Below are 25,482 nucleotides of genomic sequence, written 5' to 3'. Positions count from 1 at the left end.
GACATTGGAAATTAAGAAGGAGGAAGGCTGAGAAGGAGGTGAGGTAAAAAACTTACTGTTGGGTACAATGTACACTATTCCAGTGATGGGCACATTAAAAGCCCTGACTTCAGCATTATACAATTCATCCATGCAACAAGAACACATTTGTACCTCCTAATAGTTTGTAATAAAAATTATAAAAAAGAGAAAAAAATATAAAATTATTATTTTCATGGTTTCTTTGAAATAGGAATATATAGGTCTGTTTGGTTTTATATTGATATGCTCATACTTCATTAGTTTGTCAAATTTATTTGTAAATACAATTCATATCTTATCCCCTATAGTCTAGAAATTTCTGGAAAGTCGTATGTCTTGGCCCTGTGGAAAATCCTTTTTAAAATTAGCACTACATCCATAATAGATTGTGACAGGGAAAACGTCCATTTTCTCTGTATTCCATAAGCAGAATATCATATATCACCAAGTAAGAGAAACTCTATGACTTCAGATTACAATGAAAATACATGTCTAGAAGGAATATTTCCTGTGGTTGGAGCTAACAAGAACCCCTATATCAAGCAATGTTTTCAGAGGCTACAATATACCTTCCAGAGGGCAACTATTCTGAAAACACAGTTTGAAGACAGCTTACTTAAATGCTAAATTAAGTTCAAAAATTGAAATAAATGAAACAAAATAAACAATATTAATACATCACAATCTATGTATTTGAGTATATAAGTACACCAGTGTGGAAAAAGGATCTTTTCCAGTCTTTTGAGAAGTCAATTCCCATGACCACTAAGTTTTGTTTATCCAGCTTGTGTGGTAAGCTGATTTCTAAAGAAAGACAGATAACTTACATTGTTAAAGCCCATGTTTACCAAATAGTTTTCATTAACTGATGAAGCTTCCCAGGTCTTTGGTAGTAGGAGGATATCAACCTTAAATGTTTCCCAGTCTATCCCTACTGTTGCTTCCCAATCACACTCATACAGTTACTTACAATCACTGTTCTTCAGATAACTCTTCCTCGATTAGCATAATATCCTCCTGTCTTCACTGCCAATCTGTAAACTTCCCCTCCATCTAATACATGGTTTCCAGGGAAATTTTTCTAAAGCAGTGTTTATTATGCCATTTATCAGCTCAAAATCTTTTATCATGTCTCTGTACCATTCATAAAAGAAGTCCAGATAAATAAAGCTAGCATTTAAGTCTCTTTGTGATCAAGTTCCGCCTACCTTGACAGCTTTATTCATATTTCTATGCACCATATATGGGCATTATTCCTCAATCTTTCAGACTCTTCCTCCATGCATTTACGTATGCAATCTGTTCCCCTGATAAGACACCCTTCTTTTTAGTTAAGGGATATCCCAAGTTTCTCTAACAAAGAGAATCAAGAAGTGTAATGGATTCAGTAAAGCTAGACATTTATCTCTCTCACACAACAGTCCAGAGGTAGCTGGGTAGCCCATGATAGATATCCTGCCCTGCTCCATGAGATTGTACAGGTATCATGATTCTTATCTTGTTGCTCAACCATCTCCTAGGATGTTTTCCTTAAAGGCTAGGTGGAAGATGGGCTAAGAAAGAAGAAAGAGACATAGAAATATATGCCCAATCATTTTATGGTCAAGAGCCCCAAACTGCATACATCATTTCCACTAATATACCAGTGGCAATGACTTTGTCACATGGCCATACTTTACTGCTAGTGAGGCTGGGGAATGTACCCTCTAGGTAGGCAGCTATATACCTTGTTAAAACTTGTGGATGCATGAGATGATGGAAGGGGGTTCTGTTACTAAAAGAAATAGGGGGACTCAGTGGACTGGGTTCAATTGTTAGTCTCTGCATTATCTTTCCTCAGTTTATGCTTACAGAAACACTATTAATTTTCAAAGCCAAACACAAATAACACCTCCTCCTGACCAGTCTTCTCCATTTTTATCATAGCTCCTTATTCCATAGTCCTACAAAAGAACTGTCAACTCTCTCTCCTCTGAAGTTTCATAGGTGTTATGGAATTTGGCAGACTTTAAGCATATTTCAGTTAGCCATATACATATTAAAAATTTGTCAGAAAATTTGCCAAAAAAGAAAAGACTCATGTATGCTATTGATTAATCTTCCTTCATTGTTTTATTTCATATACAAAGATTGTTGGAGACAGAGCCTGTGCCAACCTCTTATTCTGTATTTCTAGAAGTGGTGTGGAAAGGAGTAAAGCATTCAATAATGGTAATGATAGTATTATTTTACTCAATACACTGATAATTTATCTTTATTTATTACAAACATGACATTTTAAAAAGCAACACACAGATTTGGGAATTGTTTGGAAACAAGATTATTGTAAAAGATTTTCAATTAAACAAAATATTATGTTGAAAAATTTTACTGAAAATATTTTCTAATAATGATGCTTAAACAAAGGGTGTCTGTACTTATTGTCCTTTAGTAATGATTTACCAAAATCAAACAAAATCCATGAATAATAATAATGGATTGCTATATATTTTTAATTTCTTAGGTTTATTGTTTTTTTATTCTCGCATCAGATTTCTTTATTCTATTTGCCAACATCTCAGTTACTTTTGGTGTTCATATCTTCTTATTTTGGCATAACTATCTTATACTGTCAGGCAACATGAAAAAACCTTTGGTTCTAGTGTGATAAAATATTTTATTTCATAATGTTTTAATACAGTCCAAATACTTATACTTAGTTATATATAATGGTAAATGATTTAAGTTATAGAATTTTACTTTTACACTGTAAATTTTGAATCTGGTATACCAAATTTTAAAAATGGACCTATTTTTCTTTCAATATTGAACTATAAATTATGAGCAGGGAGTCATTTCTTTTGATTAATAAACACACTGACCAGGTATAATGAATATTTACACATTATTCTATGTTGGTAGAGTACTTAAAATGTCTGAAACAATAACTCTTATCAAACCAAATTTAGATAATTATGTATCAAAGTCTTTTGAAAAATAAGAGCATAATATATTCAAAACATATGATAAATTCCCTTTACCTAAAACTCAGAAAGATTATAACAGCCTCCTATTAAAAATCTTTTTAAACAGAAATCTGAGTCTGTCAGTAATTTGAAATTTAAATGTATGTAATGGCCTGGGGAAATTGTAGTAAGGGTTGTTCCCAGGGTGAGTTATAAACATGGAAATACTTTTTAAAACACCTATGTAAGCTCCAGTGAAATGTATTGTCTTAAAATTATGTTAAAATAGAACTTAAAACACATGCATTTACATGATCATGCCTATGATACATTTAATAAGCATGCTTTAAAAAGCCATAAAGTGGTGGTTAATACTGAATAATTTTTTAAAAATATTAATATTTTATCCTTTCTGTATATTTAAAAAAATCTACTTGTGCAAACTTTATTTTAAAATGAACTGCTGATTTCATTGGCAAACCTATAATAATGTATATGATCAATCTTTACTTAATTATTTTCTGTTGCAAACACAATTAATAAATCATCTTTGAAGTGCACTGACTATAATCAGTATACTCTGGAACAAGTCCAAGGGGCTATTAATCAAAACATGCCCAAGGAAAGTGAGAGTTGCAGCCTGAACAGTTAGGTAAACACAGAGGGAAGCTAATAAAAACCTATCTCCTTTTAAAACCACCCCTGTGTTTACTTTTGCAACTAAGATAAACATTATGATAAAATTAAGGTTGTGTAAAAAATGAGGTTTGCTCATGATGACCAAAGTAAATACATAGCAATTGAACGTTCATTGTATATACCTAATTTGACACTAAAAATGTTTAAAGTTCAGGTACCAAAAGTCTGCAAGAATTAGATATTTGAATCTGATAATTATATTTTCCATACAAACACATATAATTTTCAAATATTTTTGAGATTTAAGCTATAAAAAAAGCAAAAATTTATTGGCAATTTTTAAGAAGATTCTAGATTCAAAATCACAGATACAGCACTTCTCTTTGGGCAAGTTATCTACCCTCTCTAGGTCTGAGCTTCCTGATCTATGTAATGGGTACAGTTAAATAAGATAATGCATATACAGAGCTTAGCACAATGTCTAAGACAGACACACTTATTCAATGAATGTTAAATATTATAATTATTATTGACTGATAGATCTTACTAATAATTGATGTGAATACAAAATGTCATTAACAGAAATTAAAAGGCAAATGACAACTTGGAAAAATAAAAACATTTAATATATAAGGAGCTCTTATAAAGCAATAGGAGACAAAGACCTCCCTCCACTCAAAATCAGCTAAGGCTATGAACAGGTAATAAACAAAAGGTGAAATGCCAAAAATCAATATATATTTAAAATTTATAAGACTTCTTTAATGGTTAAATACAACAATTCAAAGAATGAGATACTAGTCGTTGACTAAATGATTAGAATGATCTGGCAATGATCAAACTGAAATGGAAAATAAAACAATAAAAGGTAAACACTGCTTGTGAGAGTACAAATTGTTATAGCCTTTCTAGAGAAATTCTGGGGAACATAACAAAGAGCTAACAAATACGCATGTCCTCTGACCTAGTAATTCCACTTTTTGGAATTCATATATATAAATATATACAATGCTCTTTGAAACAACATAAATGTGGATAAAGCCTAAACATCCAGTAGGAGATTAAAGAAATTATACATCTCTTACAATGGAATACTATAACTATCAAATGATTTTGAAACTATCTATGAAAGTAGAAAATGTTTATAATATATTAATTTAGAAGTTAAAAAATAGCATGTTACATCATAAATGGTATGAGCCTAGTTTTGTAAATAAAGTGTGGAAGAGGAAGAGATCTGCAAAGCTAGAGAACCATGCTCTTAATGGTGGTTGGCTCCAGGTGGGTGGGATTATGAGTTTTCCATATGTTCATCCTTTTGTTTCTGTGTGTTCTGATTTTACTAGAATGAGCATGTAGTTTTATAATTAGAAACAAATAAAATGAATTTCATTTTATTGAAAAATAAATGGATTAAAGTTGGACACTTACCTCCCCTAAGTTTTTATAATTTATGATATCGACAATAGTAACATAGGAAGAATTATACCACAAGGCAAACTGATAACTTTCTTCAACACTCCGTTAAAAGAAGAATTATATTAAGAGTGAACACTTTATTTTGTGTATTTCTTTTTTTTGAGATAGTGTCTTGCTCTGTTGCCCAGGCTTGAGTCCACTGGCATCATCATCATAGCTCACTGCAACCTCAAAGTCCTGGGCTCAAGTGATTTGCCTCCTTCAGCCTCCCAAGTAGCTGGGACTACAGGCACATGCCACCACACCAGGTAATTTTTCTACTTTTTGTAGAGACAGGGTCTTACTATGTTGCTCAGGCTGATCTCCAATTCCTGGCTTCAAGCAATCCTCCCACCTTGGCCTTCCAAAGTGCCGGGATTACAAGCGTGAGCCAACGTGCCCAGCAATTTTAAACTCTATTTGACTGCAACTGTGTTACTATGGGGAAGTGAACTCTTTAGAACACTGAAAAACGTTAATACACACAGTAACTTTGGTTCGGTAGCCAGGAGTGCCTGATGTTTCTAATTATTCCTCTAAACAAAAGTGCATGGACTGGGCAATTTCTTCAAGGATGATGCTGTAAGACTGTAGTATTAAAAAATAAGAATTGAGCTTTTGAGGTCCAGGAAGACCATACCTTATACAAACAGTATCAGTGACAGCTCTGTGAAGGTGGGGAAATAACTGGGCTGAGATGTGCTGCATCTTTTTCTGTTCCTTGTAGCCACAAGGACTGTGATAAAATTGTGTAATCTTGTGTAGTTAAATCATAAATTCACTCTAAGGTATGTGTGTGTTGTCTTGTCATCCACTACTCACCGGAAATATTACACCTACCCAATTACTTAATGGGACCACTTAAAGGTTGATTCAAAACACATAGCTAAAACTACACTATGGTTCAAGAAGCAACCAACATCTGTGAAAAGTTATAATTTAATAATATTTTTAAGGTTGTTGTGAACATGTTCGAGCTCCGTGTTTCAGAAAACAGCCATTACACAGAAGACTAAACCATGCCTGTGACTTCTGTATGAAATATATTAAACTACATATTTTTACTTGGTAGCCTGAAGAAACAAAGACTATATAAAAGGATCTAAAATATGCAAGTATTTATTTGCACATTTTGCCCAAGCTACTTTAATGGTTTTATCCTGCAGTTAAGATGATGTTGAGTTGCTCATTTCAGGGGTGTTTCAATGTATTCCAATCACTGAAATTCTCTTAGAAAATGATACTGCTACTTTCAGCAGGGCTACCAGTGGGATAAACAGGAAATTGCCTAAGTGGTAGGATTGAGAGGGGAACAGGGAGGTCCCATACACCAAATTTATTTTCTTGTAATCCATTTTAATGCCTAGCATCCTATAATTTGGCTTATAAGTTCTTATATCTTAAAAATCGTGGATAGTCAAGAATTTTCAGAGTTCATATCCCAAACGAGTGCCCTGAAGAACACTATCTCTTTTTTTTGTGGGCAGAGGCAGATTGCGTGAGGGTGCTATGCTTGAGTACATTTGAAAAATTAAACAAGGTCAAATAAATTATTTACTGTGGGATTTCTCAGAGCCTTTAATATATAAACCTACAAGTTTAGGAGTAGGAGCACATAGGATTGTGGGAGCTATGGTATAAAGTAATCTCCAAACTTATTTGAATATGGCATCCTTTCTAGGGTATCTATCCTTTATATAGTTCTACAGAATGAAGCCTGTGAAGGGTATAATAAAGAATAAACTCTGAACTCTTTTCCCTCCATCTACCCAAATCTCAGACCTGGAAGCACTTAGTTCCTATCTATATCAACTTAGTTTTTCTCCTGGCCACCAAAGAACTTTATATTCCAGCTTTGGTAACTGGGTATATATGATATATCTTTGTGTTTGACTTCCTATCTTGGTCTCCGGAGTAATTTTGGTTTTGTTGCTACTTGGATTTGGCTGTCTTTTTGGCCACCTTTCCTGGGGTCTAAAAGCCCCGATTCTGAGACAAAATTTTCATTTATGAGTTTCTGTGAAGAGTTAAGCAAGCCCTTATTCAGCTGCTAATCCCAATATCTCTTAAAACTAGTTTGCTTTTGAGAGAGGGAACCTACAGATCTGAGAAATAGAATGCCTAGAAGAAAAAGAAATTTCTAGGTGGGAGGGAATAAGCTGAAATAGTTGAAAAAGTGTCAAGCATTAAAACATTAATTAAATCACTTAATTTGGACCTTTTCTTAGTTGGCTGATTTTATTACCTGGCTGTTAGTTTCAGTAACTGGGAAATTAGCTCAATTTACCTAAATAAGTAAATAATGAATGGATTAAATGATTTGTTTGAATAATCCAGCTACTCTACCTTGCCACAATTGACTTTAGGTCATACCAATAGAATGCTATCAATAGAATTTTATTTACTGATAATGAACAGAGTTGGACTTATTTGTACAGTAGTCCCCCCTTATCTCCAGGGGATAAGTTTCAAGACCCCCAGTGGATGCCTGAAACAGTACCAAATCCTATATAAACTATGTTTTTTCAATCTGGTAACAGAGATGGCTACTAAGTGACTAACAGGCGAATAGTGTATACAGCCTGGATACACTGGACAAAGGGACGATTCATGTCCTGGCCTGGACGAGGAAGGACAGCGTGAGATGTCATCATTGTACTCAGAACAGTGCACAATTTAAATTTATGAACTGTTTGTTTCCGGAATTTTTCATTTAATATTTTCAAACCACAGTTAACCATGGGTAACTAAAGCCATGGAAAGCAAAATCACAGATAAGAGAGAACTACTGTATTTGCTTTTTTAGAATGTTGGAAGAAATAATAAGAGCTTCTAAATTTAAGGAAAATATAAAAGAAAAAATTCTTCCTTGGTTATTATGTTGTCTGATAAAGCATGATTTCATTAAAATTTTAAGGTGGGTGCTTCATAAAGCCCTAACATATTGTACTGTTGTATTTAGGTACATATTGTGCCCTTACATATTTACAAAAACAATGTTCTTGTTTACACTCAGGATTTTACCTAATGATATTATGAAAGTAAAGTATATAAATATGAAAATAATTTTGCAATTTCTGTAGTCTTTGTCAGCTGGATCATTTTAATATACAGAATTAAAAAGACATAACAAGCAACTCTATAAATCACAATTTCAAGTAATGCAAGATAGTAAATAGCAAGGAATGTAAGTAAGCTTCCAAGAAAAAAAGTGGTTCTCAGATTCAAATAAAATGCCCTGAATTGGCTGGGCATGATGGCTCATGCCTGTAATCCTAGCACTTTGGGAGGCCAAGGGAGGAGGATCACTTGAGGCCAGGAGTAGGAGACCAGCCTGGGCAACACAGGGAGATTCTGTCTATTAAAAAAAAAAAATTAGCTGGCCCTGGTGGCATAAGCCTGTAGTCCCAGCTACTAAGGAGGCTGAGGCAGAAAGATCACTTGAGCCCAGGAGTTCAAGGCTGCATTGAGCTATGATTGTGCCAATGCATTACAGCCTGTGTGACAGAGTAAGACCCTGTCTCAAAAAACAAACAAACAAAAATGCCCTAAATCCATTCCCACTTATGATAGATGGTATATTTAAAATCTGAAACATAATTCCAATGATTACAATTTAGAACCTTACAGTTGATGTACTATACCCTTGCAATATACTATACTATACTCTTATAATCACAAAATTATTTCTGTATATCTCTTGTCTCTCAAAAGATTATAAGCTTTGGTTGGACCTAGCACAAACTTTCCAAACACTGGTTGTGCAGCTCTGGAAAAATAACTACATCTTTCTGAGCCTTGGCTGCTTTTTATGTGTAAGAAGGGTAAGTTAATACCTACCTTGTAAGATTTGTGTGAGATTTAAGTGAGATAACATGGGAAGCACTTATCACAATTCTTATTTATTTTTGTATCTCTGTACTCTGACACCTTGTCATTATCCCAATGACATAGGGTCATAATAAATGTTCAGCTAAATTTAAAAGTCACTATGATTTTTGTTTTATAGAGAAGTATTTAGTATTTTTAAGAATACAAAGTAACCTGTGGTATTTAAAAAGTACCAAAAATTTTACATTGTAAAATTTTACGTATAAATACTTAAATTTAAAAAACAGATAATTTTCTCATGGATAGATATGTTATATTTTTAATGGTTTCACAAATTTTAATTGATAGTAGCTAATAAATATGGAAGTAATTTATTGCTAAATCATATTTATGTCTTGAAAGTGATAAATAGTTAAAGGTGTAATAGAATTATGAATATTGGGAGAGATCTTACAGATCATCTAGTGTAATCCTTTCATTTATAGATGAGAAAAACTAAATCCTAGAAAGATAAAATGTCTTCTATAGACAGAAAAAAGAAATTAAATCATAGTACCTATGACCACCCCTTCTCCCCATTTTGTTTATTCTTGAGATGCAGAGCTGGAAAGGCCAAGATAAGCCAAATAGAGGAAGTGTATGTTAGATGACCAGTGGGAATGTCTGAAGGGACAGTAGGTCATGGAATCTATTAAAGGGCCCAGGGAACTATTAAGTTTAGAGGTAGGGCCGGATGTCTTTTCACCCACAAGTAGCAAACTAACCACATTTGTATTTGCTTGGGAGGCTATTGCTAGGGTACATTAACCTAATTGATGTATATATTGTTGATAGCTAGGAAGGCAGAAAAATAATAGCAGATTTAATTTAACAACATAAAATATGTACTAATCATTAGTATTTGAGAATGTCTTATTCTAAGGTTATTTTTTATAGCTAATGGCTTATTTTTACTTTTGTAGGAGCTTCTAATTTTTTTTGATAAAAAGAACTGGGAAAGTAGAACTAATATTTTAAATTTTTGAGAGCCATAAAATTTCAGTCTCCTGTATTTAAAATGAAAAAATATTCCTAAAGTATAAAAAGTAAAATAAGAACAAAATACATAATTTAACTTTTTGTTTTATTTGGGCAAAAGAGAAGAAATTATAAGGCAGGGTATCAATCACTTACCATCTGATTGATACATGTTATACTAAATTTCCTTTAATCTTTAAAATTCTTCCTGACATCTAACACGTGTTTTTCATTTGTATTTAGGGGCAGTCTTGCCTAAAGGCCCTACAATGTTATAATTAGCTGACAGTTCAAAAAAGCTGATATGGTTTATGCCAACTTTTAAAATGGTGAGAGTATAGAAAACAAGCATTGACATGATCATCTAAATGTGGAAAAGAAAAGGAACAGAATATTAATTGTATGTATGTTTGTAGAAACTAACACATTGCCTTTATTAAAAAGCTAAATAAAAATATGGAGTCTTGATTCATAGCTAAATTTCCTTCCTCCTTGTACCATGCATATCAGAAACCCATTTAAGCAATACAGTGTACTCAGAAAATGTAAGTAACCTCAAAACCTTACCTTTAGTTCACACATAGAGTGAAAAGTCCTAAGATGCTCTCTAACATAAAACCAATATATTTCTTTCTTACCTCACACCCTGAAACTTTATCAGATAAAACAATTAGACCAAAAGTTCTATAAGGACAAGAGTTGTATCTATTTTCCACTCCCCTGAGTGCTCAGCATGATCAATATTATGCCTGGCAATAACCAATACTCATTAGTCACCTGTTTACTGATTGGCTTAATGAAGCATTCTGAATATTTCAAATTGCTTGAAATTTTATTATTTCTCATGTTAATCTACAAAAATAGTTTGGCTATCCCAATGTTTGTAAATTGGAAATATTTTTGGTTCATTATGTAAAAGAGATCATATTTGAACTCTATGAACTCAATCAATGGGTTATGAGCTAATTAATACATTCGGATGATAAACACAAACCATACTGGGTTTTTGCATATATTGTTTAAAGACATTGGGACTCAGTGTAGTATACAGATTGCATTTTTAAGTACAAGTAGATCAGGCCACTTGTGGAGACAATAAAAACCCAATGATAAACAGACAAAATAATCCCACTGTTTATTATGTAATACTTATTTTTATGTGAGAAATGAAAATACGTTCCTCTGAGGCTGCCAGTTTCCTGACGGGATGGACTGTGCCTAAGCCTTGGCATCCTCATTGCCAATGATAGAATTCTAAAGCCTTTTGCTCTAAGTACCCCTTATACTTTTAAAAATTCTGGACGGTCTCAAGAGTTTTGAGTCCACATTTTAGTTTGTGTGGACTATTGCCATACTCAAAATTAAAACTGAGAAAATTTGAGAATAGCCATTAAATCACTTAAAAATAACATGCATCCAGTATATGATAACATGAATAACATATTCTTTATGAAACATCATTATATTTTCCAAACAAAAAAATCTTTTAAGGGCATTGTTTTATACTTATGCACATCTGTTTGCTGGCTGGTTTGATTGAAAACAGTTGGATTTTCATTAGCTTCTGTATTCAATCAGCTGCGACATGTTATTTTAATTGAAGGATATGAAGAAAATCCAGCCTCACACAGGTATGGAATTGAAGAAGGATAGACCTTGTGGTCCCCTACCCCTACCATTCCACACTTTGAAAATCCCTGGACTGTAACATCACCTGTCATATGGTCACTGTTCAATAACTGTTTACAAAATTAAGAAAAAATTTAAAGAAAAAATAAATTCTCAGAGCATATATACACATAACCAACCATACAAATGATATACACATTCATCTTGGATTCAACTGATAATATTCTTTACAAGTGCTCATTGTTTTGCTGCAATGAAATGTTAAGTATTCCAACTTCTCAACTCATTACAACTAAATTGGAATGTACATTGATAGAGGGAAGTCAGAAGCAAAGAGTGAAAAACCAGTGGAAATAATGTAAAATAAAATATATAATGTCAAAACTTAAAAGAAATAAACAGATGACTAAGAAGAAATATTTTACTTGAAAAAATATCAAGCATAACCAAATCAAGTGGCTAATTTGAACGCTATATGGGTCTCTTTTAAGCAGTAAATTAGATTGAAATACTTTACTGAACAGAAGCTGGATTTTATTATTTTTAGCATACTACATGCCATTTTTAATTAATTCATAAAAACTACAAGAAAAATATTTTTGCTTATATTTTTAGCGTATCTGATTTAAATATTAATAGGAATTAACCAAATATCAGAGAAAATATATTAATTCAAACATTTTACAATTTCCAAAATCAAAATTTTTATTCTTAAAAATAACTTTAAGTAAATATAGAAAAAAATATAATTTTTAAGATTATGTATTAGATTTTTAAAAATGTCATCTATTTGGCAAAGAATAAAATAACTTACTTTTCTTTTTCTTGAAGCTGATGCTCCTGAGGAGCCATTTTAGGTTCTGTCCCAAGATTTTTTTGCATTCGCTGCCTCCTCTTTCTACTTGGTGCAATATCAGTGATATCAGGAATTGAAATAATGGAGTCATCTTTACTTACAGTGGCTAAAACAAAATGACATAAGAAAATGACTCAACAAAATTATGCACATAATTTGTTAGTAAAATATCAACTTGCTGCTTTAGTATTGACATAAGGTGACAGTTAAAATATAGCAAAACTATTCTCTTAAACCTTTACTCAGATTTGATGAAGAGAGCCAGTTAGATGGCGTATAACACATTAGTACTAATGCAAAACATTACATGTATTGTACACGTGGAATAATTTGATCAAAATGGTCTTTTCATATTCTCAGGCAACCACCTTCCTAAATGCATTATTAGCACAGTTTAATCTCTCACTACTAGAACCAGACAGATGCCTTGAACCACCTCCAAATACTGTCTGGGAAAAAAAACTGCTATAGGAATGATATAAATCAAGTGGATATGAAACAGTAATTATCAGCAGAAACGAGGACTTTTGTTAGTGGACTCAGAGATAATTTCATAGACTTTTAAGCTAAGTGTGAGAAATAAGTACAAGAATAATGTAAGAAAATAATAACACAACTATCTAATGTGGCTAAACCATTAAATTATGCCTCAAAGTATTTGAAAGAAGAGAAACAGAAGCAACAATAGAAACATGCTTGAGTTATATTCCTCTATTCTTTATTAACAACTTAGTTCCAAAAAGCTTTAGAGGAGTTTATTTATTCCTTCACATTCAGTAAATTCCACTATAATATATGCTACTATAAAAGAAAAGGGGCCCTCTGCTATTGGTAAATAAAGCAATGATATAAATATAATTTGAACATTAGGATGTTGGTTCGTGTGATTTTTTCCCAGTATGGTAACATTTAAAAGCAATCAGGGGCAAGCTATCATTCCAATCAAAGAGAAAGCTTTAGCAATGTACAAAGGTCTCACACAGGGTGTGCTGAAAGTCCAGGATGTATAAGTCCATTCCTTTAGCACAAATAGGGGCTGGTTTAATACAGTGAGGTAGTCAAGAGCTCTATACTCTTTTCAAAAGTTAAAAGATCTGCTGAAGTTGTGAAAACATTTCTCCCTGTATCTTAAATGAGATTTTTTATTTTGATGAAACTATTGGAATCAAATGCATTCAATAATTCACATCTCCTCCCTTTGAGAGGAAGTGTGATATAAAGGTCAGTTGACTATGATGCTGGGTGCTGGAGATCTAATGGCGCCAGTATTTTTATTAGGATTTTAACTAGAGACCTAAAAACAACAATGACAAAACTGTACACATCTTGAATGCTCTGCCCAAACCTTAATTTTTTTCCCATAAGCCTCATTTATGTTTAGTGTGCAGTTTTGCAGAATGAGTGGTTTTTCCCATACACATATATCACATATATCACATTCTAGCAGAAAAAGGCTGCATGTTGAGTTTTCAGTTGGTGCAGTTCATACTTTACTTGATCTCTCCGAGATTATTTGGACATTGTTGACCACTCCCTTGAAACTCTTCTCTTGATTTTTCTTTTCTTAATAATGACTACTATTTTTCAGAACTTACATGCTCGGTACTTTGCTAAGGGTTTTACATGTATTATCTTATTAATCCTTAAAATAACTTTTAAAGTACTTACTATTATCACTTTCCTTTTATTTATGAGGAAACCAAGGCTTTAGAGAGATTAAGTGACTTGCCCAAAGCACATAGCCTTTGCTCTTATATTTTATCATTATGAGAATTAAAAAATATTTTTCCCTCATGGGTACATTTTTCCTTGATCAAATATTAACTGAATTTCTATCAAAGCCTATTATACTTTCCAAAGCTGTTTAAGTTTTAGGACATATAGTTTCCACTAGATTTCTTGTACATTATTTCATTAGCCTCTAAAAATGTACTGGGAGTAGAGAAGGATAAATTACAAAGGGAATTTTTCTGACCACATGAAAGCTGAATGATTTTCCAATTTTTATTAAGCTATGATGTGACTCATTAAAGCATAAAACATAGGCTGGCCTATGAACAAAACTAGCAAAAGTACTGGAGGTAGAGGATATTTCAATTGTAGATACATTTGCAAAATGGAGAAAGGTTATATTTAATATCATAGAGGATATCTAGGAAGAAAGAATATTAAGTTTAAATTAAAATATAAGGTAAGATTAAAAAAAATAAAGTTACTAAAAAGTTCTGCCATTCACTTCAAAACTCCAAATGATGGCTTACAACTGGCAACCAAAAGGATATTCTATGTGAGATGTGTTTACACCATTTGTTATAATGTCTGCAATTTACTTTAAGATACAATGTGACTAAAGGTGTGTTAGTTAGGGTGAGCTATAACCCAGGTATTTCTAGAATCTAACCAGGAATGCACAGACCAGGAGCAGATTGATAGGATAAAAAAAATCCATACTCCTGAGGGGGCTACTATAAACACTTCTGTTGTTCATCTATCAATCAATACCTGATGATTTATTAATACTAATTAGTATACTGAATGACAAAAATCTGTATCAATTAATAAAAACAAGGCATGTAAACTAACTCAATGAATATTGTATATGGGCTTTCATAAGTGGAATTAAAAGTACTAGAGATATATAGATTGGCTAAAATATTTTAGAGATACTTCCCACCATTTTATGAATAAGGTAAAAAAAATCCCATGAGGCCTATTGACACTTAGAGATGATGTCTTATGTTAACTCTTTAAGTGGTTTTGTATCCATCTGTGAACTCTGTATAGTCATGGTTGTTTGATGACAGGAAGTACTGTCATCCCTGCCTCTGCGATCTTTATATTTGCCAAATATGAAGAACATTTTCTATGAGGTGGTGACTAGGACACCTAAAAGGACAGAGAGCTTAGAATTTCTTCAAACTTATTGAACAAGCTCATGAATTATTTTATACTTATTTATAAGCAAATTTATAGTTACTAATTGTATGTGTGGCAAAATTTAATACATTTCATTATTATTATTATTGTTGTTGTTGTTGTCTTAAAGCAGAATTGTGTGGAAGTGTCTAATCTCAAACTTCAAAGTTCTTGGTGGCTATTGTTAGTTACCACAAAGAAACTGAAGTTGTGTGTTGACAAGTATTTCCGGCCAGTTCACCACAACATTATGATTCATTTCTCTTGACAATTACAGTTCAGACATGAGGAAATTGTCATGAGGAAAAAGGGCTAGCTGTGTAAGCTTAGTTACTGTTTAAACAATGTATATTTTTTGATTTGTGTTTACATCAAGGAAAACAGTCTTCCCTCAGTTTTTCAAGCACGTGTTATAGCAAATTGTATCATAATAGATCCTTTCACTTTAAATATTTCTTTAAAAAATTAAGTTTTGATCTCTATCTAGTCTTTAATAAGGCTTCTCTCTCTCCATCCTACAATGCCAGAAATCAGGAAAAAGAGGTACTATTCCAACACCTGGTATCTAAGTACTGAATTGTTCATCTGAAACATTTTCAAATTTTAACCCATTCTGCCTCTGTCCTCTACTTGTGATAGTTTGGTCCTTTTATTCCCTGTGGTCTTGATGCTAAATATTACATTTCTATTCTGAAGTGAGATCTCTTGAACAATGATTGTGGGTTTTCAAACAAGCAATGCTGTTTGGGATGTGAACTATATCAATAAGAGGTCAAAGATAGGGGCTTCCAAGATGTCTATAGTATTCAAAACCTTACATATTTTTAAGTGCAACAACTCAAGTTTTCACTTTCAAATCAAATCTTCCATCTCATTTTTAAGAAAAAATAGCAATTCATATTAAGGTTATACATAGTAGGTTACACAAACTCATTTTAGATGTGAGTAAGAACTTGAATAGAATTGGAAAAGAATGGCAACTGTCCAAAGGGTAATGAGGAGGAGTGTGACCTCCTTGGAATGGTGTTCATGAGAGACAAAGATGTGGGACATGAGACAGGATAAGTATGGGCATCAGGGAAGAAATGGAAGGAAAAAGGAGACAGATGTATTAAATAAATTTTCAAGCTTTCAAATTCAGGCAGAAGAGTATAGATTTGATATTGACTGAGGAGTTTTTTTCCTGAGATTCCACCTCCAGAATTCTCAGTTTTTAACATAATCATCAGCTTCTTTGTCATGACAATGTGTCTTTCACCATTTCCAGGAATCCTTTTAAAAAGAAAATAAAAGAAAATAAAAAACGATTGCCAATTAAGTTACTACAGCTGAAATACTGATTGGCGTAGCTGTGGGATAAATTTCAAGTTCTCATTAGGTTCACTGCATCTAGAAAATGGGGAATCTTTACACAAGTCCTGTTATTGTGAAAGGTGGCTCCACAAAAAGCCACACTTCTTCTCATCTGACAGAAGAACTGCAGGATCTTGGCAGCAGTAGTTCAGACATGAGAAAGGCAGAGTGTTGGCTTCTCCGAGTACTCTCAATGTTGAAATGAAATGACACCATTGGATAAACTGCCAAGAATTTGGATGAATCTCCTCTAAGTTAAACTACCTGGTAAACGCAGCCTCTCACCCTTACACCTCAATATTTTTAAAAGTCATTTTTTTCAGGTTTATATTTTTTAATCAGGCCCTCATTGTTATCTCATATTTATGGCATTTTTTTCTCTTCATACGATATATAGATTGGCATACAGAAAGTCTACAATACTCTAATGGAGATTGCCATCTCTCCTCCCTTATCCGCACCACACTCACACACTCATCTCTAGACCCCTCCAAATACATACACACACACATACACGAAGCATGTTATTCATGGCAGTGACAAAATAGCTCTTAGATTAAATTATAGAATGAAGTAGGCTCTGATCTTTGGGTCCCTTGACCACGAAAAAAAAAAAATTGTGTGCTGTTTGCAAATGCCATATCCAAACAAAAAACCATCAGTGGTTCCCCATTGCCTATCAAATAAAGTCCTAAGATCCTAGACCTGTACTCCAATCTCTCTACAATGTGACCCTCATCTGCCTTTTAACCACACCTCTCACAAATCTTCTACCATAGCACATAAGCTATTTCATGGGCTCCAGAGCTCCTACATCTTCATTCTTGTTCCTTACTTTCCCTGTTTTGAATGTCCTCCACTCCTTTATTGGCTATATGCTCCCTTCTAGCACAGCCCAACTCATTTCAATCGTCCTAGTAGTTCCAATCCGCAGAAATCTTTCCTTTCTCTGTTGGACTGATAGTTTGAACCACTCATTTTATACATACTATATTGTATTGTTACTCTATTTTTATCTTTTGTTTCTATACTCAGATTATGAACATCCTACAGCTAGAATCTATGCATTATATTATACCCTAACATATTATTCAATTATATAAGGGAAATACACAACTGGAACTCTTCTTTTCAAATATATATCTTATTTTTTAATCAAAAACTTACATATAGACTTCCATCCAAGTACTAACCAGCCCAACCCTGCTTAGCTTCTGAGGTCAAAGGAGATCAGGCGTGTTCAGGGTGGTATGGCTATGGCTATAGACTAATGTGCACATATGGGAAGCAACATTCACAGGGTGTCGAGCAGGTGGGAGGTGGGAGACGATGGGTAAATCCGCAACTAAAGGATGCGTTGCACGCTCTCTGGGGGATGGGCACGCTTGTCAGGCAGTGCAAAGGCAATTTATATAACCAAAGGGTTTGTACCCCTGTAATACTCTGGAAAAAAAAAAAACTTTACTTAGAGACTTCCAAATGAGATGTAGGGGAATGTGGAGTGAGAATACATGGGTTTGGGTCTCCATTTGTGCCATTTACCTTGAGCACATTACAGAATCCCTAAGTTACTTAGCTGAAAAAATGTATAAGAACCATGAAATGATGAGATAGAATAAATCAACATGTAAATTGATTATAGATCAATTTACAAATTTTTTTAAATAAAAATGTATCAGAAATATTTGATATCATCATTAAAGTATAATCAAGAAAATGTGTTGCCTTACAAAGGACCAAATTAAGATTCGTTTAGATGAATTTGAAGAACTTTTAGGTTATCTTCTGTATCTTCTCACAGACATAAAAAGAAAAGAAGAAAAAAAGATAACATAAGATGAATTAGTAATTTTCCAAATTCAAAATAACCCAATTGTCACAGAACCACCATCTGTTATGAATATAGAGTAGTACCCAGTCTGCTATGACCGTTTTGGGCTGTTTTATTTATTTCATAAGTGTTTACAAAATATTTACAATCAGTAAGTTATTGTTTTTATTCAAAAGATATAAAATATTAAGGGAAAAAACCAAAACCCAAACCTTAAAATATATCCTAAGTTAAATCTGAAACTTCAAACAACATCTTTTTTTCTCCAGAGAAAACAACTAACCAATGCCTCAGACTACCTTGTGCCTCTGTAGTTTGTCTTACTGACAAGTATAAAGATAATCAAGAAAAGAAACTGAGATAAGGTCCATCACACCATACTTCAATAAGCAGTATCTTAAAGTGACCTATCTTAAGGTAGTAAATTTCTAATCTCACCGAACAAGCAAACATTATTTTTCCTCACTATTCATCAAATAGCCTTTTTTCAAATCTGTAATCAGTTGCTACCCAGTTTTTACAACCTAATCTGAATAACTGATGACCATCTTACAAGAAAGGTCAGTGGTCTAACCTATTAAGCAGCAATCACCAAAATAAACTGGTAATTAACATAGCACTAAACACTTAAAAGTGTATGTGTGCGCACGCATGTCCATGTATATATACTTTGTCAAAAGTCAGGCTCCTCTTTCAGCCAGCATAGCTGGAGTCAGACTTAACAACAAATTCCTACTGACACTGGGGTATTTCAAGAGGTCATCTTTGGAAATCCAATACTCTCAATGTCAGAGGCAGGCTAGGTCACTAAAGATAAAACCAAACTTCAGAAGGATCTACAACGTTAAAATAATGAAGGTTGATTATATTAAGTATTGTTCTATGCCTACAAAACAATCCAATGTTTAATTTTAAAAAAATATTTTAAAAAATTTTACCACCAAAGGAGCTCACTTTTTCAAACCTTAAGAATTCATTCATTCTTTCCTTCATTCAACAAATATTTATTGATTGTTTATTATGTATCAGGCACTATCCAGAAGACACCATGAGCATGCATTCAAAAAGTTTATAATTAAATAGGACAGAAGTATACAACTATTTTCAAGAAAGCTACACAAGCAATTATAAAGGAACACTTTACAAGTTCTAAGGAAGGCACAGTTTTCCAGCCTTTTACTACTACTTTTTCCAAATTAATCTGTGAAGCTTCAGTTTTTCTTTCCATCGTCAAACATCTATTAAACTTGATTTCTTACATTGTTTTCCTTCTTGTATAGCTATGTCTTTTGAAAGCATAATCCTTAGTATCAGAGGGCTCTGAAGTAGATTTCCCAAAAGAGAAAATTAAAAGGCTAGCTCACTCTAAGTAAATTGATTTAAGAAAAGACTGCATTTTAAAATTAGGTTTCGAGTATGTTTCAGAATAAACTCAAATAGCAAATCTGAACTGAAACTATACAATCTCCTTTTTGGGTAGTCCTTTTGGATTGTTTTCAAACCTCCCCAGATTTCATATAACTTATAACAATTTACCCATATTTATAAACTCCATGAAGGCAGAGGGTTTCCTATTCACTGCTAGTTCAAGACAGACTAGCATGGTGTAGAACCCATAGTAATCCTTCAATAAATATTCATTGATTGCTATAATTTTTAAATATTAATAATGGAATTAATAATAAATAAATTCTTAATTATTTTGCATCTCTGTGAAATATGACACTATTGATTATGCCTGATGCTGCCAGTTCCAGTTAAACTCAAGAAAAAAAATTAGTAAGGAAAAACAATTTATGAAAGAGCAACATTAAGCCTTCAGTTCATATTATTTTGCAGTTAAAAATAACAAACCTTGGAAAGCACTTTTAATGGTTAACAAATTTTCAGAAAACAAAACTACAATTTCTTGGTTTTAAATAGCTACCAATGTCATGAAATGTTTGGAGCCAACATTAAGCTTTCATTGTTGTACATGAGTTAGGTATGGACTTCTGTCAACCTAAGCTAATTATTAGTGTTTTCTACATGGAAATTTCTGAGGATTTTTGAAATTTTCATTGTTTTTGATTTTGGTCAACTGTTAATAAAATCTAGACTTTTTACAAAGCTTGGAGAGGACTTAATTGAGCTAGTATAGATGGAAAAACTTTGGCAAAAATAAAATATAAAATCTTTCTAAAATAATGTCTTACCAACATATTGCAGTACCCACAGTGACTCTAGGCTAACTGGTTAGAACTAGGACAAGATCACTGGCTTGACTAATAAATCAAAATCAGAACCTGACAAAATTGGCAGAGTGAAGTGCTACATAATAATCTGGTGAATTTGGTGGATAAGAATCAGTACTGGACGCCACAAACTCTAATCATTAACAGGAGTAGAAAGAACAACTTGACTGAGTTCATGTGACAATGATAGACTTTTCTACTTCATTTAGCCAATGCATGCTTAATCTCAGAAAAGTTTGGAAAAAATACTCTATTTGTACTTCTTTAAACTCCTTTACAATAAAGGTAAGGACTTTGTGATATAATTAGCCGGTTTGTAGTGGTTCTATGAACAAGTGAATATGAAGTGTCTCTTGAAAACTGTGGAATGATTTTCAAACAGGAGATTCCCAGATTTTCAATATTAGACATGTCCTAACTAGCTTTCAAACCAAATGTGACTAAGGCAATACTTTCACTGAGAAGGATTAAGAAAAAATCAGCACCAAATGATCAAATAGCTAAGATAATATTTACACTGAACTAATAAAATATTAGAAGGATGCCAAAGTGAGTCTTTTAATCATTGTCTCAATGATTGTGGACAGGTCATAAAGCAACTCTGTAAAGTTTCTTCTTTTTTAACCCATAAAATTAGGTGTGGAGAAGTTAGACCAATTAGTTACTTCTGGTATTAAAAAAATGCCCTGATTCTATAATTTACTTCATTATGTTTTAAGAAATAATTATCTTATATTGTCTGAATTTGGTAAAATAAACTTTCAGGCCATTTTGAAGTACTTGTACATTAGTATTGGGTCAAATGCCTTGCCCACATTAGTAAGTTTTTCTTTAGAATTTTCATTCCCAAACATCTACATATTTTTCTTTATATTATACTGTTTCATATTATTTATGATTTAAAAAAAATTTCAACAAAAACCTTGAAAAGTTTTGTTTTTAAAATGAGTAATTTGTATATGGTTTTGCCATCGGTACTCGAGATTAGACAAAAGCAAAAGTTACTTTAAGGATCTATTTGACAGGAAGCATAACATCTGGGAAATTTATTATGGTTTATTATGAATGTATTTTTTTCACTAGACCTTTTATTTAAAGAATTTTCAAAGGTAGCAATCTTCTTACTGTTAGCAATCATTGTTAGCAACATGCCAACTCCTTATTTTGAGCATGCTGTCTTAGTAACGTGTTCAGGACAAACCCTTCATAATGTCACTGTCCACATAACTTGCCAAGCCTCAAACTGGAAATCAGTCTTGATGTCTTTCAAAACTTCATCTTGCAAATCTAATTAGTATGACCTAAAAAGTTCTTAAATCTGTCTAATAATTCTCTATATCCCCAATATTTCTTTTTTTTTTTTTTTTTTTTTTTTTTGAGACAGAGTCTCACTTTGTTGCCCGGGCTAGAGTGAGTGCCGTGGCATCAGCCTAGCTCACAGCAACCTCAGACTCCTGGGCTTAAGTGATCCTACTGCCTCAGCCTCCCGAGTAGCTGGGACTACAGGCATGAGCCACCATGCCCGGCTAATTTTTTTGTATATATATTTTTAGTTGGCCAGATAATTTCTTTCTATTTTTAGTAGAGACGGGGTCTCACTCTTGCTCAGGCTGGTCTCGAACTCCTGACCTCGAGCGATCCACCCGCCTCAGCCTCCCAGAGCTAGGATTACAGGCGTGAGCCACCGTGCCCGGCCTATATCCCCAATATTTCTAAGTCTCTTGCCTAGATATTGCCATAGCTTTTACATGTCCAAAGCAGATACAATTAATTCTCTACAAAACATCTAGGAGAATTTTTCTAAAAATGAAAATCTGATCAAGTCGTGTCCTTTTCCACTGGCTTCAAAATAAAGATAAAACTCCCTAGAGTAACTTAAAATGTCCTCTTCCTGGTCAGCTTACTTCTACAGCCATACGGACATTTATCAGATGTACCATTCTCTCCCTCTGCTCCTGGACTTTGCACATGTGATCAATCTTCTGCCAGAAAGGGCATTCTACCTATCACTCAACTCTTAACCATCCTTGATATCTCAGTAAAGATATCACTTCTGTCAGGAAGGCTTCTCTGATTTCAAAAGTCTTGATTAGGTGTCCCTCCTTTGTGCCCATATAGCACAGCACCTTCCACTACTCCTATCATTGCATTATAGCAGAGTGGTCACCGACTAAGAAAAATGAACTGACCAAGAAAAATGAAGAAAAATGTTTTAGGTTCTCCCCGTGAGTAGCAGACACACAAGGGTTGAATCTTATTGTAAATTCAGTGCACAAGGCAAACAATCACAATTAATCAAAACTACCTTTGAATATTAACTTTAAATTATCCATTATGTATAGTAATACATAGTGCTATGTATTATTACATAACTCAGTATGGTATACATGCATAAATACTATTGATATACCATAGTACATAATTTCATATGGAAATTTTATTCAGGAAAAAAATCACTCTAGGTTTTCAATGATCTAAACATATCAATATAGAAGGATTCAACTTGCCAGCCTAGTATTATCATCTTAATCTTCTGTGGAAGATGTATTAGTTCCTCTGATCCTTCCTTAATCAGATTTCTCTATGGTTACCAATTAATTTTTCATTGTTTTCTTTCCTCTAAGATTGCTTGGCTATCTAAATAGTGCTTATCATTTCTTTGTCAATGGACCCAAATCTTTAGAATTTTTCCTACTTATTCGTAAGTTTTTGCAACTGGTATTAACTCCTGTTACACTTGATTAAATCCACTGCTTGTGGACATACACTTATAAGTGGAATTGCAGGCAATCAGCAGAACTATTTAAAAATATCATTTTTTCCCCTCTGTAAAACCTGTATTTACATAGCAAACACAGTTAAAGAAGGTTAGTGTATGTTTGATGTCACTCTACTGTGATTCATAAATGACTAGGAAGTCCAAATTTCCTTCTCATAAAATGTTTTAATCTTGAAACTGGAAGTAGGGACATCATATCACAGTAGGTCTCATAAGGTTCTCTTACTATCTCTGAAATTCATAAAATACACTCATGCACAAAATGCATTTACCTAAACATTTAGTTATAAACTAAAATGGACAAACTGTCATTATGAAAGGCTGGTAATTTTTTAGCATTACCGTTTTGTATAAAATGGAAGGAAAAGATGAATAAAGACTACCTACATAAAAAACATCTTTGCAATGAAATAAATGCTTCGTGTATGCCCATATTTTTGATATTTCTTAATTTTCCATGATAAATTGACATTTAGAAAAATGGTTCATTATGTTGCCTAGTGCATATTAGGTGCCCCCCAAAATTCTTGTTGAATAAAAATAGCAACAAGGAAAATAATAAAAATTTTTAAGTGGAATTTGAAGGACAGAAAACCTTTTCTAATTAAACACAGAGTTAAATAAAAGCAACAAAATAAAAGTTTGATTTGTTTATCCACAAATATAACTTTAAAAAAAAGTCTGTCATTTTCATTGTAAGGCCAACACTGAATTCAAAGCTTAACACATTAAACTGGAGTTGGTATTTAAAGTGTCCCTGTGGAGACTATTCTAATCTTGTACAAAGGAGTATATTATTTGTAAATAATGGTTACCAGATATCTTAGCCAAGGAATATAGTTACACAAGGGAGGTTAACATAACACAGCTGGGAAAGTACAGAAAAAAAAAAAGTCTGTATTTTTGTTATTGTTCAGATAGATACATAGATATAGACATAGATATCTGTATCTACACTGGAATATCAATTGGAAAATAAAAATATAAATGTTCTAAGTAAAAGTTAGAAAAAATTATGTCTAACTTAATAGAATGAAAGGCCAAAGATAGAAAAAAATTAACTTGCAAGAAACTTTGATGAATAACTTGATTGATTTTCATCTATAGAAAAACAAAGTGAAAGAAACAGTGGCCTTCAAGAGTGAGTAGTCAATAAACAATAATCCATTTCTGGTAGGTCACGTGATTGTTGCAGAGGGAAGAAGGGAGAGAGATTGAGAGAAAGATATTGAAAAGGAGAGGAGGAGAGGGGGCTAAAGGGAAAGAGAGGTGAAGATCAAGAAAGAAATTTTTATGGAAACTTTTCTAAAATTAATCTGTATTATTTTCTTCCCTGATCAAATAAATATTTTCAGATGTCTTTCAAACAATTATTTACTTTATCCATAGCAGTTTCTTTAGATAAACAATTATTCCTTTTAAATACAGATGTCAAATGGACATTTTTTTTTTTTGAAATTTAAATAGACTGCCGCTGGCACATTTTGATACCTATGAATTTTCAGCTAAAAAAATCTTATACAATTATTCAAAAAGTAATTTTTGTCTAATTTCTCCTTATTTATATCTTTATTAATGTATTTCTATAGTGATAATAAAATTATATTCATAGGTTTCTAGCTACATTATTTCTGTTTTGTTTATGCTTTCAGACAATAAATTATTTTAAAATCTACTAACTCTAGGTAATTACACTGAACATGATAGGTCCAAAGATCAATAAGGTCATTTAACTCACTTCCTAGACTCCCTTCTCCAAGTCTATACAGCAACAGATTAATTTCAAAATCTCTTGTTTCAGTAATTACAATAAAGAAAACAGGGTACCCTAGTGATTTAAGCTCTAAATAGTTTTCTTATTACCAAAATACCTGTTGCTTTTTCCCCAACTTATTTTCATTAAATACAGAAGAATGTTGATTTTGTTACCCGAGGACATGAAAAGTTAAGAAAACAAGCTTTCTTTAACAGAA

The 25,482-nt window shown here is 32.8% G+C and overlaps 1 protein-coding gene across 1 annotated transcript in view; it reads right to left on the bottom strand.

Moving 5' to 3' along the window:
• Positions 1–25,482, bottom strand: part of XRCC4 (X-ray repair cross complementing 4) — a 221,872-nt gene that overhangs the window by 69,532 nt on the left and 126,858 nt on the right. Inside the window, exon 7 of the mRNA XM_045566379.1 lies at positions 12,355–12,502. Within this exon, the coding sequence (XP_045422335.1) occupies positions 12,355–12,502 (148 nt within the window). The remainder of the gene's footprint in view (positions 1–12,354; positions 12,503–25,482) is intronic.

The sequence above is a fragment of the Lemur catta genome, chromosome 12, assembly GCF_020740605.2.
Source record: "Lemur catta isolate mLemCat1 chromosome 12, mLemCat1.pri, whole genome shotgun sequence".
Classification (NCBI taxonomy): Eukaryota; Metazoa; Chordata; class Mammalia; order Primates; family Lemuridae; genus Lemur; species Lemur catta.
This window is presented reverse-complemented; position numbering and strand designations above follow the sequence as displayed.